Consider the following 17,179-nt stretch of genomic DNA (forward strand, 5'->3'; position numbering starts at 1 on the left):
TCCATGCACCTGCAGAGGCTGCCCCTGTTCTTGAACTTGATGAACTGTCCTACCGCCCTTGAAGCAGGAGCCCATTCACTGATCTGACTCAACATAATATGGGTGAAAGCTACTGCAGGCTAATTGAACCCGGCTTGATAAAACCCCTCCATTGGCGTTAGATCAATGGTTATGGTAGGAAAAAGGATGCATGTTGAAATGTATCAGAACTGCAACTCTCTGTGCAGTATCTGCAGCCCTGTGTTCTCTGGCTGTGCACTATGGTGCTGGATTCAATCAAGTCGTGGAATTTAATAAGACACTCCAACAGTTAACTAGTCCCTGTTCATGCTTGCCAGCTGCTCTTATCTTCACACTTCAGTCACTCAACACATCTGTCTAACAGTCTGTAATGTATGCAGATCCGTAGCCGACACAATCTCAAATTCATTCTACACTGCCTTCACCCACCTAGATAAGAGGAATACCTATGTGAGAATGCTGTTCATTGACTACAGCTCAGCGTTCAACACCTTTGTCACCTCAAACTCGTCACCACGCTTAGGACCCTGGGACTGAACACTTCCCTCTGCAACTGGATCCTGGACATCCTGACGGGCCACTCCCAGGTGGTGAGGGTAGGCAACATCACCTCCGCCACACTGACCCTCAACACGGGGTCCCCACAGGGGTGTGTGCGATTAGTTCCGTCCTGTACTCTGCACATGACTCCAACACCAAGTTTGCTGACGGCACGACGGTGGTAGGCCTGATCACCAGCGACGATAAGACAGGGAGGATGTCAGTTACATGACAGTGTGGTCCTGGAGCAACAACCTTTCCCTCAATGTCAGTAAGACCAAGGAGCTGATCTTGGACTACAGGAAACGGGGGAGGGGCGAGCACTCCCCCATCCACATCCCTGGGGCTGCAGTGGAGCTGGTCGCACGTTCTTCAGTGTCCAAATCACTCAGAACTTAAAATGGCTGACATGCACTGTCATGAAGAAGGTGCAACTTCTTCCCCCTCAGGATGGAAAGGTTTAGCATTGGCCTTCAAAGTCTCAAAGTTCTACAGCTGCACCATTGAAAGCATCTTGACTGGCTGCATCACTGCTTGGTATGGCAACTGTACCGCCCTCGATCGCATGGCGCTACAGAGGGTGGTGCGGACAGGCCAGTACATCACTGTCATTCAGGACCTCTATATCAGGCTGTGTCAAAGGAAGGCCCGGAAAATCATTGAAGACTCCAGCCACCCAAGCCATAGACTGTCCTCTCTACTTCCGCACGGCAAGCGGTACCGGTGCATGAAGTCTGACACCAACAGGCTCCTGAAGGGCTTCTTTCCCTAAGCTAAATAGCTAACAAATTGGCCTTGTGGACTATCGGGGTTGACTCTGTGTCAATGCGCTCTCACAGGACTCTAAACTCACACACACACAAAAGCTTAATTTGCTCACACACACATCATGCACAAATATTTATACTGACTCTATGCATACGCACTCACATACATTCAGCATATATGCTACTCTTTTTATCATATTTCCTGATGCTTAGTCACCTTACCCCTATACATATATACCCCTATCAGTATATCTGCACATTGTAAATATGCTATTGGAACTGACCATGTATATAGCATACTCACTTCATGTTGTTTTTATTTCTATTTCTCATGTTTTTGCTCTACCTTGTTATTTTTTGTTCAACATTGATGTTGATTACTGCATTGTTGGGGTTAGAGCTGGCAAGAACGGCATGGCACTGTACTTGTCCACATGACATTACCTTGAAACCTGCACATTGTATGGTACAATGTTGAGAGGTGACACTAAAGCTCAATTGATGATCTCCCATCACAGGGAGTATCTCCTCATTGTAGCCTGGTTCCAGATCTGTTTGTGCCGTCTCGCCAACTCCTATGGTCATTGTCACTGTCATTGTCACATGACCATAGGAGTTGGCAAGACATCACAAACAGATCTGGAATCAGGCTATCCTGATTGCAATCACACACTGATGCTTCTGTCTGACTCACACACTTGTCCTCTCGTCTCCACAGCCAAAGTGGGGAAGACGTCTCTGATCATGTCACTGGTCAGCGAGGAGTTCCCTGACGACGTTCCCCTTCGAGCGGAGGAGATCACCATCCCAGCAGACGTAACTCCAGAGAGAGTCCCCACACACATAGTGGACTACTCAGGTAACGCCACAGACCATACTGCCTGAACGTCAATCAATACTGAATGTTTAATGCTGAACACTGTTCAGTGTTACTAGACTGCCCCTACAGACAGACTATTATTTTTCGGAACTGGGATTCAGTCAATGCTTGTTATGGCTGGAAACTGCTCTACTGACAGTACTTATGACAGTGAATTAGGAGATGTGTCAGATTGACAAGACAATATCACACTGTCTTTGATGTTGTTGTCTTGTGTCTGTAGAAGCAGAACAGTCAGACGAGCAGTTGTATCAAGAAATATCAAAGGTTGGTAGGATACCATTTTAACCCTGTATTATCCCCATAAAGTAAACATCTATCCCCACCAAGGTAGAATAACATTCTCTCTTTTTTACAGGCAAATGTTATTTGCATAGTTTACTCAGTCAACAACAAGAAGTCCATTGAGAAGGTCAGTTTATAAACCAAGCATTCTCTCTGACAAAGAATAACTGACATTCAGATGTCTTGATTTAGTAACAGCCCACTGCCTGCACGTTGTTAACTCTGTTCACCATGTCGGCCATATTGAATTAAAGAGAGCGCAGGGCAGGCCTGTGTTCTGAGTCTTGCAGCTGTAACAGGGTTTGATACGTGTTTTCTCTCTTCTAGGTGACAAGCCATTGGATTCCCCTCATAAACGACAGGACGGACAAGGATAGCAGGTGTGTGTGTAGTGTGCTTGTGGTGTCTGTGTGTGTGTGTGTGTGTGTCTCCCCTTGGTCAGGGACAGTGGGGGTATACAGTCTGATACTAAATCTCCGGTGCATTTGGAAATGACTGCACCAACACCTAAAGTGCGGGTGTAGTTTTTGACAGCTTTGCCACATTTCACTTAGTAGATTGAAACGGGTGTCAAGTCATTTCAATGACATGCCATTCATTATAAGACCAGCCTGTTATATGGACCAGTTATGTCATAGACAAGGGAAAGTACACTACCTTGTACCTGTTTGTGTAACCTATCAATGTGATAATGGAGGAAAGGTTACTGAATGACTCATGGCTATGTAATGTAAGACTGTGTGATACGGCCTCCCGAGTGGTGAAGTGGTCTACTGCATTGCTGTGCCACTAGAGATCCTGGTTAGAGTCCAGGCTCTGTCGCAGCCGGCCAGGACCGGGAGACCCATGGGACGGGGCACAATTGGCCCAGCGTCGTCCGGGTTAGGGAGTGTTTGGCTGGAAGGGATGTCCTTGTCCCATCGCGCTCTAGCGACTCCTGTGGCGGGCCGGGGGCAGTGCACGCTGACCAGATCGCCAGGTGTACGGTGTGTTTCCTCTGACACATTGGTGTGACTTGCTTCCGGGTTAAGCGGGCATTGTGTCAAGAAGCAGTGCGGCTTGGTTGGGTCCTGTTATGGAGGACGCACGGCTCTCGACCTTCGCCTCTTCCGAGTCCATACTGGAGTTGCAGCGACGAGACAAGACTGTAACTACCAATTAGGATACAATGAAATTGGGGAGGAAAAAGGGGTCAAATGAAAAAAGACAGTGTGAAACAATGGATCAGTTTTCCATATGGAAAGCAGAAGGTCATGGACATTGTTGTCACCTCTTAGCTGTAAGTTGAATTGCAGACAGCCAGACAACATTGATTTTAGGGTTGTCACAATACCAGTATCACGATACTCTGAGGTATCGTGGCAAGGGAACGAAACATGGAGCGGACTATATTTTCTGAGGAAAACGGTCCTAATGTTTTTAGCCTTATGTTGTCACCTAGAATCACATGTTTATTTTCCATATAGAACACTGCATTTTACATACAGTAGGTTTTAAAGGACCATAGTGTTTATTCTGCTTTGTGTGTTCCGGCAGACAGCCAGATAACGTTGTCTTGGATTGAGCCTGGATTTCTTTAATAGGATCCGGTGTCAAGGCTAAGTCTGCCTGGATTACTTTTAGAGTTTAGTATAACATACTGTAGCTTGAAGGTTTGATCTGTTAGGTGACACTGACAATCTATTGGAGTCTAGAACCCCTGAGGACAAAATATTCATTTTTGAGACATTCTCAGACAATAGGCTAGGCTACCACTAGGCTACCACTAGGCTACCCTGCCGCCCCATATAAGATCATATATGATGTTGTTGCAGGGTACCACTGATCCTGGTGGGGAATAAGTCAGACCTGGTAGAACACAGCAGTATGGAGACCATCCTGCCCATCATGAACCAGTACTCTGACATTGAGACCTGCGTGGAGGTAAGAGAACACTGACTGGTGACTCTGTTTACCGCCTCCATTTTGAGTGCCTAGCAAGAGTACATTGAGAATGACCATATAGCTAGGCTAATGAAAGTTGTTGTGTTACACTTGAGTTGAGGCTCAATCAAAATGGTGTTGAACTACTAGAAATGTATTTTAAGGGTCTCTGATCATCTGATTAATTGAATTCAGGCCTGCAGAACTTTGATCAACAATGGTTTCATATTTGAATACGGTTCTGAAATCCAAACAGCTGAAAACGGCATTAAAAAATTGAATTGATGCATTGACCTTGTGATGTAGGTTGTCAGCTGGCCCTGGGCTGGGAGACTCCTAATGTTTCAGCTAACTCCTGACTTCAGTTAGAATGTTATCTGATGGCGGGTAAATGAGTCTGTCTTTCTGCTGAAGAGACCCTGGCAGTATTCATTATGGCACACAAAATAAAACATTTTGCAACGTAAAATAAAAAGAATCATTTATTGGCCAAGTCCACATAACGTAAATTAGCCCTTTTCAGTCAGTTTCTTTGTTTTATTTGGTGCCTAATGAACATGACCCCTCTGTGTCTTTCTACTGACTGACTGAGTGTGTGTGCTCTGTGTGCTGAGACGCATTTCTATCATGGAGGAAAGTAGTTGGCTACATCACTCTTTCATTGGTCTCATGTGACAACCCAGTCACATGTCCTCTCTGGCGAGATTCATTACAGGATAAAAGTAGTGGAGGTGGAGGGGACGACGTGTTGGAACACACACACACAGAGAATACACACAGTCAGATGTGTTAAAGTGACAACCTGGTCAGGATCCGTTATGCAGTTGTACTGCACAAGGTTCATGGGTACTTGTACGTGATGCAACACTGTTCAGTCTCTACATATTTAACATCTGTACACTCTCTTCCCCCCTGTGTGGAATCAGCCCCTTGTCATGGTAACGCCACTGGTGTTTATAGCCTGGCTGTTTCTGGACCCTAGTTTCACATTGAGAGATGACGTTCTGTTTTCCATGACCTCATTTAGACCACTAAGAGGTTGGTCTTGCGGCTTGAGTGTTTTTTTCACTGAAGCACCATAAATCTGCAATGCACAACTCAAGCTGATTGAGAACCAATTGATGTGTATAAGTAGTTAAAGAAGTGGGATAGGTCATTAGTCAGGTTTCTCATATACACATGGTTTAGTACAATGAAATGCCGGCTTAACCCTTTATTTCAACAGTGGCGGCTGATGTCCTACAGTACCCATAATGGTTTTAGCTTTGTAAATGTAACCTTTATTTAACTAGGCAAGACAGTTAAGAACAAATTATTATTTACAATGACGGCCGACCCCCGGGCAAACCCGGATGACCCTGGGCCAATTGTCCACAAGAGGGACTCCCAATCATGGCGGGATGTGACGCAGCCTGGATTCAAACCAGGGACTGCAGTGACGCCTCTTGCGCTGAGATGCAGTGCCTTAGACTGCTGCACCACTCGGGAACCCTAAAGATGTTACTAAAGTGAACATAATGGTTTCCTGTCTCCTTTCCAAAACATGGTTATTAGACCACAGCAGGGGTCTTTTTCTCTGTGTTTTGTTCCACCTGGTTTTGAGGTTACTGTATCTTTGTGTTTCTCAGTGTATTGTTCCACCTGGTTTTGAGGTTACTGTATCTTTGTGTTTCTCAGTGTATTGTTCCACCTGGTTTTTACTGAGTGTTTCTCACTGTTTTGAGGTTACTGTATCTTTGTGTTTCTCAGGCTTTCTTTGTGTTTCTCCACCTGGTTTTGAGGACCCTGTATTGTTCCACCTGGTTTTGAGGTTACTGGTTTTGAGGGCTTTCTTTGTGTTTCTCAGTATTGTTCCACCTGGTTTTGAGGTTACTGTATCTTTGTGTTTCTCAGTGTATTGTTCCACCTGGTTTTGAGGTTACTGTATCTTTGTGTTTCTCAGTGTATTGTTCCACCTGGTTTTGAAGTTACTGTATCTTTGTGTTTCTCAGTGTATTGTTCCACCTGGTTTTGAGGTTACTGTATCTTTGTGTTTCTCAGTGTATTGTTCTAGCTGGTTTTGAGGTTACTGTATCTTTGTGTTTCTCAGTGTATTGTTCCACCTGGTTTTGAGGTTACTGTGGGAAAATAAACCTTGTGGGAAAACCTTTGTGTTTCTCAGTGTAGTTCAGGCTGGTTTGCTGTATCTTTGTGTTTCTGAGTGAGAACCTGGTTTTGAGGTTACTACTTTGTGTTTCTCATGGCACCTTTTTTGAGGTTACTGTATCTTTGTGTTTCTCAGTGTATTGTTCTAGCTGGTTTTGAGGTTACTGTATCTTTGTGTTTCTCAGTGCTCTGCCAAAAACCTGAAGAACATCTCAGAGCTGTTCTACTATGCCCAGAAGGCAGTGCTCCACCCTACAGGACCCCTGTACTGCCCAGAGGAGGTGAGGAGGGCAGAGGGAAAACTCCAGGTCCCTAGCTACCCTAACTATGTAGTTACTTTTCCTGGTCAGGTTACGCAATCAAAACGTTTCCTAGCGCTACCATGGGTACACAGGCAACATCTACTTTTTAGCTCTCCAAAAATATAATATTTTACATATTTCAAATGTATACTTTGTGTTTATTCAGATGAAGCCGTCTTGCATCAAGTCTCTAACTCGCATCTTCAAAGTGTCGGACCTGGACAACGATGGCATCCTCAACGACAAAGAACTCAACTTCTTCCAGGTAGGAGCCTCACTGTGGGAAAATAAACCTTGTGGGAAAACCTTTCTTGGCTGTAGCTGCAGGCTTGTGTGCTTTATCTGGCTGAAGTGAGAACCTGATTTACTTCCTTTTCCAATGGCAGTTTATTTGAACTTGAGTGGAAGAGAGGGGGAGGGATAGGTTATTAGTGGGTTCACCGGTAGCCTGCAGACAGGTGGTTGATTTAGAAACCCTTTCAGAGCATCTTTTGTCCTCTAGTAAATGGGGTAAATCTGTATACATATCTGCTTGTGACTTCATATATCCCAAACCACGTTACATTATTAGCTGTGTCAGAGTTGTTGGAATAGACTGGTTCTTTCCCATTTTGGTCTCACCGGACGTATGTTCAGTTGTGTTTAGGTGATGTGTGTTGAGTGATTTATTGTTGAAGCACTTGGATGCAGCATTGTGCTGTCTGTAGACTTTCATTCTTCACTCTAGTTCTGTGTGGATATAGTAGTTCTGTGTGGATATAGTAGTTCTGTGTGGATATAGTAGTTCTGTGGGGGTATAGTAGTTCTGTGGGGGTATAGTAGTTCTGTGGGGGTATAGTAGTTCTGTGGGGGTATAGTAGTTCTGTGGGTTCTGTGGGGGTATAGTAGTTCTGTGGGGGTATAGTAGTTCTGTGGGGGTATAGTAGTTCTGTGGGGGTATAGTAGTTCTGTGGGGGTATAGTAGTTCTGTGGGGGTATTGTAGTTCTGTGTCATATCTGTATATTGTTCTGTGTATCATTAGTTCTGTATTGTGATTCTGTGTGGGTGACACATGTGTTGTGTGTCTGGTAGAGGACGTGTTTCAACATGCCCCTGGCGCCCCAGGCCTTAGAGGATGTCAAGAACGTGGTGAGGAAGAACATGACGGACGGAGTTGAGGACAACGGACTCAATCTCTCTAAGGTGAGACTGACGCTCAAAGGTGAGACTGACCACATTGATTCAGTTCATTCAGTTTCTCTCTCCAATCTCTCTCATTCAATCTCTATATTGTCTCTCCATCTCTCTCATTCAATCTCTATTGTCTCTCCATCTCTCTCATTCAATCTCTATATTGTCTCTCCATCTCTCTCATTCAATCTCTATATTGTCTCTCCATCTCTCTCATTCAATCTCTATATTGTCTCTCCATCTCTCTCATTCAATCTCTATATTGTCTCTCCATCTCTCTCATTCAATCTCTATATTGTCTCTCCATCTCTCTCATTCAATCTCTATTGTCTCTCCATCTCTCTCATTCAATCTCTCTATTGTCTCTCCATCTCTCTATTGTCTCTCCATCTCTCTCATTCAATCTCTCTATTGTCTCTCCATCTCTCTCATTCAATCTCTATTGTCTCTCCATCTCTCTCATTCAATCTCTCTATTGTCTCTCCATCTCTCTCATTCAATCTCTATTGTCTCTCCATCTCTCTCATTCAATCTCTCTATTGTCTCTCCATCTCTCTGTCTCTCCATCTCACTCTATTCTCTGCCCACTCTCCCTTGTACTCTTCTGTAACCTTCACTAAAGGTCATGCATGAATAACATATTTAATAACCCTTTACCAGTGTACTGTGTCCATCTCTATCGTTGTGTCTGGGTGTATCTCTGACGTTGTATCTCTGACGTGTGTCCATTCTTCACCCTGATTGGCCACTAGGGTTCTTGTTTCTGCACACGCTTTTCATCCAGAGGGGGCGTCACGAGACAACCTGGACGGTGCTGCGGAGGTTTGGGTACGACGACGACTTGGAGCTTCACCAGGAATACCTGTTCCCCCTGTGAGTGGACACTTTGAACCCCCCTGGACCAGGGTCATGTACATTAGGGCACATCGTAGTAAAACTCTTTACAGCAGAACACAAAAACCACCTGTTCTGGACAAGTGTACATAGTGATAACTTTCACTCTGTGTTTGAGCTCTTTCTTCCATTTCGCGCCTACAGAACACAACCCTGCCGTACGTATGGGCAACTCTTACCTCTGGGCAGAAAGAGGGAGATATACACCTGTTTATGTAAGGCTGGACGAGCATAACAATGACTCTCTGGCCCCAATTCAGTTTCAGTCAATAGCAGAGAAAGGACATCTGCTCTGCAGGCTCTCACTTTCTTTACACTGTGTCAAAGATGTTAACGTTGATGAAACCTACTGAACCATCAAGCTGTCTGCGGGTGCATCTTACACTACTTGTTATGACTTGCAAGCAGCACTAGGTCTTTCCCAGGGTGAGCCTTTTGAACAATGCCAGTTTAGCCATAGCACTTTTAATGAGATTAATCCAGAATGTTCTCTTGTCCGTGCCAGGCTAAAAATACCTGCTGACTGCACCACCGAGCTCAACCACAACGCGTACCTCTTCCTCCAGAGTGTCTTCGACAAGCACGACAAAGTAAGTCTTGGATGACATAACTCCTACTGTTGTGTTTCCTTCTGCCTCACACAGACAAACATTCACAGGTTTTTACCAAAGTCCCAGTTGGAAGTTTCCCGGAATCAGGAGGGAATAAGCAGGGAGGGTATCCTCCAAACGGCTTTTGGGAAAGTTACCGGAATATTGTAACCCTACACAAAGCTATCATATTTTTAGAACAGTGGTCCTAACCTGTGTGTGTGTGTGTGTGTGTGTGTGTGTGTGTGTGTGTGTGTGTGTGTGTGTGTGTGTGTGTGTGTGTGTGTGTGTGTGTGTGTGTGTGTCAGGACAGAGACTGTGCCTTGTCTCCAGAGGAAGTCAAGGACCTGTTCAAAGTGTTTCCCTACATGCCCTGGGGCCCCGACGTCAACAACACAGTGTGTACCAACGACCAGGGCTGGATCACGTACCAGGGTTACCTGTCACAGTGGACGTGAGTTAGGCCAGCATACCTGGACTACACTACCTGTTACCTCTGTCTAACTTGAATGATTTGGTAATGCAGTTATACAGCACTTTGCTGAAACTCAAACTTCTTCACTTTCGTATGCTACCGTAGATGTGTACCAAAGCCCCCCGCCGACAGACACACACTAACAGGCTTTCCATTGTCTGATTGGCCAGGTTAACGACGTATCTGGATGTGCAGCGCTGCTTGGAGTACCTGGGCTACCTTGGCTACTCAATCATCTGTGAGCAGGAGTCCCAGGCAGCAGCCATCACAGGTAATGTGAGCGTGCGTGACTAGGTTTATATGCTTGTCATGTATTGGTGTTAATTATTGTGGCCTCTCTGTTTGTGAATTTGAAACCTAATTAGTGGTGAGTTACTATAAATATACAGTCACTGTAGTTGTGTGTTTGCGCGCACATGTATCTGTATATCTGTATATATTGTTCCTCACCCGTCTCCTCCCTCAGTGACCCGTAACAAACGCATCGACCTGCAGAAGAAGCAGACGCAGCGCAGCGTGTTCCGCTGTAACATTCTGGGAGCCAGGGGGAGTGGCAAGACCAGCTTCCTGCAGGCCTTTCTGGGTCGCAACCTGCTGGTGAGTCCCTGGAGCTACCGGACAACTGGGGTGTATTCATTATGGCACACCCCAGCAAAATGTTTTGCAATGCAAAAATATTTTTTTTCTTATTGGACAAATTCAGGTAGTCCCTCCCTGTTTCGTTCAGTTTTCTTCCTAATTTGGTGCCTAATGTACATGATCCTGGCTTTTCCATGGAAGGCTCACTGCTACCTGCTAAGCACACATTTCTGTTTCATAGCTACTCTTAAGTAGCCAGGGTGACTTGGGCAGTCTGCTACTGTGTTACCAACTCCTTTAAGACATAGTTTGCTATGTATTATTATTATTATTATTATACAAACTTAACTATTTAGCAGTGAGGAATAACATGTTGTATCAATGTGGAGTGGTGAATGTGTGTTTTTCTGTGTTACTTAACAGAAACAGCGGAAGATCAGAGAAGACCATAAATCGTTTTACTCCATCAACACCACGTATGTCTACGGCCAGGAGAAGTACTTACTGGTGAGGCTGTGCATCTCTCTCTCCGTATCCATGCTTTCTGCCCGGTAACAAGATTAAAACCCCGGGAGATGGATTATAATACAGTTGTATAATTTATAATACTGTGTTTTATGTGTCCAGCTGTCTAGCAGTAAATCATAAGTGTTTTCCCCTCGTATGTTTTGGAAACTAATATGTTCAGTGTGACACAGTGAATATTAGAGAGGCCTTTCTGCTGAAACGTTGCCATTGAACGGTCTCAACTTCCCCCTTCTCCCCTCTTCACCCATCTCCCCTCTTCACCCATCTCTCCTCTTCACCCCTCCTCCTCTTCACCCATCTCCCCTCCCTTCACCCCTCTCTTCCCCCATCTCTCCTCTTCTCCCTCTCCCTCTCTCTTCTCTCTCTCTCCCTCTCTCTCTCCTCTTCCCCTCTCCACCCCTCTCTCCTCTTCACCCCTCTCTCCTCTTCACCCCTTCTCCTCTTCTCTCCTCTTCACCCCTCTCTCCTCTTCACCCCTCTCTCCTCTTCACCCCTCTCTCTCTTCACCCCTCTCCTTCACCCCTCTCACCCCTCTCCCTCTTCACCCCTCTCTTCACCCCTCTCTCCTCTTCTCGCCTCTTCACCCCTCTTCTCCCCTCTCTTCACCCTTCTCTCCTCCTCTCCCCTTCTCTCTCTCCCCCGCTCTTTTTGTCTCCCTGTAGCTTCATGAGGTGATGCCAGACTTTGACTTCCTCTCAGAAGAGGACCTGGCGTGTGACGTGGTCTGTCTGGTGTATGACGTCAACAACCCGCGCTCCTTTGAGTACTGTGCCAAGGTCTACAAGGTGTGTACAGTACCTAACTGACAAACTGTATCAAATCCATCAGTCCTTAGTTTAGTCCTGGGCCTCTATTCACCACATGTCTATAGTAGGAGGACTGATCTTGGATCAGGTCCCCTCCTGTCCATGTAATCCTATTCGTTATGATCTAAAAGACTAAACTGATCCTAGATCAGCACTCTGCTTGAGATGCTTTGTGAATGTGGGCCCTGATCCTTGATTCACTAACCTGGAATAGAGGGACTTCTCAGCTTTCAGCTTTTCACCTTCTGAAACTGTTTACCAAAATGTTATGATATCAACAATCCTTACCTCGTCTTGTTCTTATAACTAACCTCTGAACTTGAACCTTTTGACCCATGACAGCAATACTTCATGGACAGCAAGACGCCGTGCATGATGATCGCCTCCAAGTCAGACCTGCACGAGGCGCGCCAGCACTACAGCCTGACCCCGCTGGACTTCTGCCGCAAGAACAAGCTGCACCCGCCCCAACCCTGGACCTGCAACACGGTGGACACCCCCAACAAGGACCTCTACACCAAACTCACCACCATGGCCATGTACCCGTGAGTATAGTCCCCTCAAAGACCTCTACACCAAACTCACCACCATGGCCATGTACCCGTGAGTATAGTCCCCTCAAAGACCATACACCAAACTCACCACCATGGCCATCCCCTGACTTCCCCTCAAAGACCCCCGTAATGGTCCTCCAGCCAGGCCTCTGTGACCTAATTCCATCCTCGACTTTGTATGAGCACCCCGTCGTCTTTTCCTCCAGCCAGACCCTGTGTACCTCTGTGACCTCGTTACGTCCTGTATTGATCCCCCTGTGTATGAGCAGGGTGTAGCCCAGGCCTCTGTGACCTCGTTACGGCCTCCTGTATGACGTCTCCAGACACCCCTGGCTTTCTATTGATCCCCTGTGTATGAGCAGGGTGTAGCCCAGGCCTCTGTGACCTCGTTACGTCCTGTATGACGTCTCCAGACACCCCAGGCTTTCTATTGATCCCCTGTGTATGAGCAGGGTGTAGCCCAGGCCTCCACTGTCCTCCATGTCTCCCTTCCTCTCTAGTCCTACATTAAGCTGCTTCTTCCTGAGAGGGTGAGATATTTTAGGTGCTGTTTTATTTCAGTTCCTTAGCGTTGGCAACTGTCAATGTGTTGTGGTACGGTAAGTTTAACTGTAAGGTGATGACTAGGCCATTTTAAGTCCCAAAACGAAGGTAATCTACTGAAAATCCTTTGGCCTTGAAGGAAGTCTCCCCAGTCAGCTGTACTGAATGGGTGTTATTGACTTGTTGACAGTCTTAGCCATTCATTCTCTATGAGAGGTAGAGTTAGTCTTTATTAGTCTTTATTTAAGAGATTAGCCATTGGATTAGATTAATGTCCATTTAATTGAGCCTTAAATCTCCGCTTTACAGGGAAGAACTTCCATTATCTAATGTTAAAAGCATTGTCTTTCCCAAGGCATAGAGGCCTATAGCTAAGAATCCAGGCCCTCGCTCTTCAAATGACTGGACTCTAGGATGGAAATCTTTTGACAGAAATAATCAGCAGCTTCTGCTCTATACACTACAGTGCTTCACCTGTTTCAGACATCTCTCTTGGTAGTGAACAGAGTTTTTTATGTAGTTAGGGCACTACTATTATTCTGCGTTCGTTGGGTATTTGGTACGGACTGTTTCAGTACCGGCTGCAGATCGATTGTAGGTCAGAGTGACTCATGCTATATAACCCAGGCCAACAGGTAAGATTATAATGGTGTAGTTCCATGTATTTTTAATGGTCAATCTGGAGATTCTGAGACTGGTTAGCTGTTTTTATTCAATTACCCTGAACTTTCTCATCACTTTGTCACTATTTCCTTCATTCTCTGTGGCTTTCCCCCTCTTCTACCTAAGGATGATTGTGGTATTACCACTAATGAAAGGTGTATGTTATTACAGAGGACATGTCTCCTTCTGTATGTTATTACAGAGGACATGTCTCCTTCTGTATGTTATTACAGAGGACATGTCTCCTTCTGTATGTTATTACAGAGGACATGTCTCCTTCTGTATGTTATTACAGAGGACATGTCTCCTTCTGTGTCTCCTTCTGTATGTTATTACAGAGGACATGTCTCCTTCTGTATGTTATTACAGAGGACATGTCTCCTTCTGTATGTTATTACAGAGGACATGTCTCCTTCTGTATGTTATTACAGAGGACATGTCTCCTTCTGTATGTTATTACAGAGGACATGTCTCCTTCTGTATGTTATTACAGAGGACATGTCTCCTTCTGTATGTTATTACAGAGGACATGTCTCCTTCTGTATGTTATTACAGAGGACATGTCTCCTTCTGTATGTTATTACAGAGGACATGTCTCCTTCTGTATGTATGTGAAGAATGTTCCTCAAGATATGTAACTTTCATAATGCTCAGTACTTAGTTCTTACCACTTTCTCTGTATTACAGTACTTATTAAAGTAATAACCAATCTTCTTTGCCTTTGTTACTGATGCAGTTATTATTTCATAACTCAGCCAACCAAAGTCCAAGCTCCCCCCCCCCAATCTGGTGCTAGAACAGGGTCTGTCTTTCAGGGTTCTGCCATCCCACGGTGATGTTTCCATGGAAACATGTACAAATGTAGATCTGACTTAATCTTTGTGTTTTGTATGTGCGTGCGTGTGTTGTGATTGTGTCTCCTCAGCCACGCCAAGCTCCGCTGCATGTGTACCTGCAACAGGTGTACCTTCTGCATCTGTCAGAACATCCTCCGGTCCCAGCTACTGACAAATATAAAGGCCAAATTCTACAGTGTTGTTCTGAACAGGTCCATACTGTAAATACTGTAGTGTTTAACAGCCCGTCCTCTCTCTCTGAGGCGGGAACCCTAGCTTTCTAACCTGGGTGAAGGTTTTTCTCCTCTTCTCCCTCAATGCTTCCTCATAGTCAGGTTTACACTGCATATCCACAATGGAAAAAATGAAATTCTGAGATCTTATTTCGATCTCCAGGCCTGATTTGCACATCTCCATTGAATTTCATATGATTGTATGGGTGGGTTTATAAGACTGTATTCCAAGTACTCATATCGGCTATAGAGTTGACAAGGAGGTCTCAAGACTTCATTTATTTGCTCTCCTTATTTGCTTTTAACTCAATCAAGTGGATTGTCCAAGCTGCTTCTGTCCCCATCTCTCTGTCCCCATCTCTCTGTCCCCATCTCTCTTACAACAAGAGAACTCAGTCCAATGCAGCCAGTGTTGCCCCTCGATTTGTTTATTTTTATAATTGGTGTCAAAGGTTGTGGAAGGGGGTGCACTGAGTTGAGTTTTTATAGGACGACTGTGAGAAGGTTCTGGTGACTTTTTAAAAGGACGTTCTACTCCAAAATGAATGATGCCGACTCCTCTATCTATGATCCCTCACAGAAATGAGCCAAATAACATATATATTTTATGGCTGACTCTTTTACCATAGCCTATACATGGCCCTCTACCAATGTTCCCTATAAACTGCACGCGCGTGTGGCTGCACACCTACAGCACTACCATGTAGAAGAAATGCCTTGCTACGCAGAGACCAAGAGATTGAACTTCAATAAGTTCACCCAATTAGTTTGCACTATATAGATTAAAGTTTGTTCTGTGATCTAATCAACATTATATCAGCCCATTTTCATTGCAACAAACCAAAACAAATCTAACTTTGCAAGATTGAGTCTGTGATTTTTGTTGTAGGCAGAGCCAGAGCACAAACGGAGTAAAGTTCTATTGGTCAAGTAGCCCACAAGCGTCTTTCAGTCACCCGCGAGTGAATGCGCTTTTCAGATCAGAGCCGCCTGTGTGCACATTAGTTGATATTCTTAGCTAGTTAGCGAGTTATTATCCCAGTTATAGATTTTGCCAATGCTAATTCTGTGTTCTTATACTCAAACAAAATAAATGGGTATCCAAATCAGGGCCCCTGGGCATGTGCCCGATTGGTAATCCAGCCATGCCTAAAGTACTCCAAGATCAATTTAGCTTTTATTTTGGTGATTTTCTAGTTCTCAAAGATTATAAAATATATAGGTCAATTATCTTTTCTACAAACTTTGTCTGGTTTAGTCGTTTTAAGTTTAAACTGAAAGCGTTTTTCAAAAACGTGTGTGTATACATACATACAGTTGAAGTCAGAAGTTTACCTTAGCCAAATACATTTAAACTCAGTTTTTCACAATTCCTGACATTTAATCCTAGTAAAAATTCCATGTCTTAGGTCAGTTAGGATCACCACTTTATTTTAAGAATGTGAAATGTCAGAATAATAGTAGAGAGAATTATTTATTTCAGCTTTTATTTATTCTTTTTTTTTTTACCCCTTTTTCTCCCAATTTCGTGGTATCCAACTGTTATAGTAGCTACTATCTTGTCTCATCACTACAACTCCTGTACGGGCTCGGGAGAGACGAAGCCGCACTGCTTCTTAACACAGTGCGCATCCAATCCGGAAGCCAGCCGGAGGAAAAACCGTGCACCTGGCCACCTTATACTGCGCCCAGCCCGCCACAGGAGTCGCTGGTGCGCGATGAGACAAGGACACCCCTACCGACCAAGCCCTCCCTAACCCGGGCGACGCTAGGCCAATTGTGCGTCGCCCCACGGACCTCCCGGTCGCGGCCGGTTACGACAGAGCCTGGGCGCGAACCCAGGGACTCTGATGGCACAGCTGGCGCTGCAGTACAGCGCCCTTAACCACTGCGCCACCCGGGAGGACCCAGCTTTCATTTCTTTCATCATATTCCCAATGGGTCAGAAGTTTACATACACTCAATTAGTATTTGGTAGCATTACCTTTTAAATTCTTTAACTTGGGTCAAACGTTTTGAGTAGCCTTCCACAAGCTTCCCACACAAGTTGGGTGAATTTTGGCCCATTCTTCCTGACAGAGCTGGTGTAACTGAGTCAGGTCTGTAGGCCTCTGCTCGCACACGCTTTTTCAGTTCTGCCCACACATTTTCTATGGGATTGAGGTCTGGGCTTTGTGATGGCCACTCCAATACCTTGACTTTGTTGTCCTTAAGCCATTTTGTCACAACTTTGGAAGTATGTTTGGGGTCATTGTTCATTTGGAAGACCAATTTGCGACCAAGCTTTAACTTCCAGACTTATGTCTTGAGATGTTGCTTCAATATATCCACATCATTTTCCTGCCTCATGATGCCATCTATTTTGTGAAGGGTCCCTCCTGCAGCAAAGCACCCCCACAACATGATGCTGCCACCCTCGTGCTTCACGGTTGGGATGGTGTTCT

The 17,179-nt window shown here is 45.0% G+C and overlaps 1 protein-coding gene across 2 annotated transcripts in view; it reads left to right on the top strand.

The window, feature by feature from the left end:
* Nucleotides 1-17,179, top strand: part of rhot1a (ras homolog family member T1a) — a 30,312-nt gene that overhangs the window by 2,721 nt on the left and 10,412 nt on the right. The window contains exons 2-18 of one of the 2 annotated variants that reach the window (XM_046304382.1): nt 2,047-2,187; nt 2,432-2,475; nt 2,567-2,620; nt 2,821-2,873; nt 4,308-4,416; nt 6,747-6,842; nt 7,030-7,128; nt 7,936-8,065; nt 8,787-8,907; nt 9,434-9,518; nt 9,827-9,972; nt 10,164-10,264; nt 10,460-10,590; nt 10,996-11,079; nt 11,763-11,885; nt 12,249-12,451; nt 14,592-14,714. In XM_046304382.1, the coding sequence (XP_046160338.1) occupies nt 2,047-2,187; nt 2,432-2,475; nt 2,567-2,620; nt 2,821-2,873; nt 4,308-4,416; nt 6,747-6,842; nt 7,030-7,128; nt 7,936-8,065; nt 8,787-8,907; nt 9,434-9,518; nt 9,827-9,972; nt 10,164-10,264; nt 10,460-10,590; nt 10,996-11,079; nt 11,763-11,885; nt 12,249-12,451; nt 14,592-14,714 (1,843 nt within the window). The remainder of the gene's footprint in view (nt 1-2,046; nt 2,188-2,431; nt 2,476-2,566; nt 2,621-2,820; nt 2,874-4,307; nt 4,417-6,746; nt 6,843-7,029; nt 7,129-7,935; nt 8,066-8,786; nt 8,908-9,433; nt 9,519-9,826; nt 9,973-10,163; nt 10,265-10,459; nt 10,591-10,995; nt 11,080-11,762; nt 11,886-12,248; nt 12,452-14,591; nt 14,715-17,179) is intronic. The other variant, XM_046304384.1, reaches the window with a different exon arrangement.

Source organism: Oncorhynchus gorbuscha, linkage group LG16 (genome assembly GCF_021184085.1).
Source record: "Oncorhynchus gorbuscha isolate QuinsamMale2020 ecotype Even-year linkage group LG16, OgorEven_v1.0, whole genome shotgun sequence".
NCBI classification, from domain to species: domain Eukaryota; kingdom Metazoa; phylum Chordata; class Actinopteri; order Salmoniformes; family Salmonidae; genus Oncorhynchus; species Oncorhynchus gorbuscha.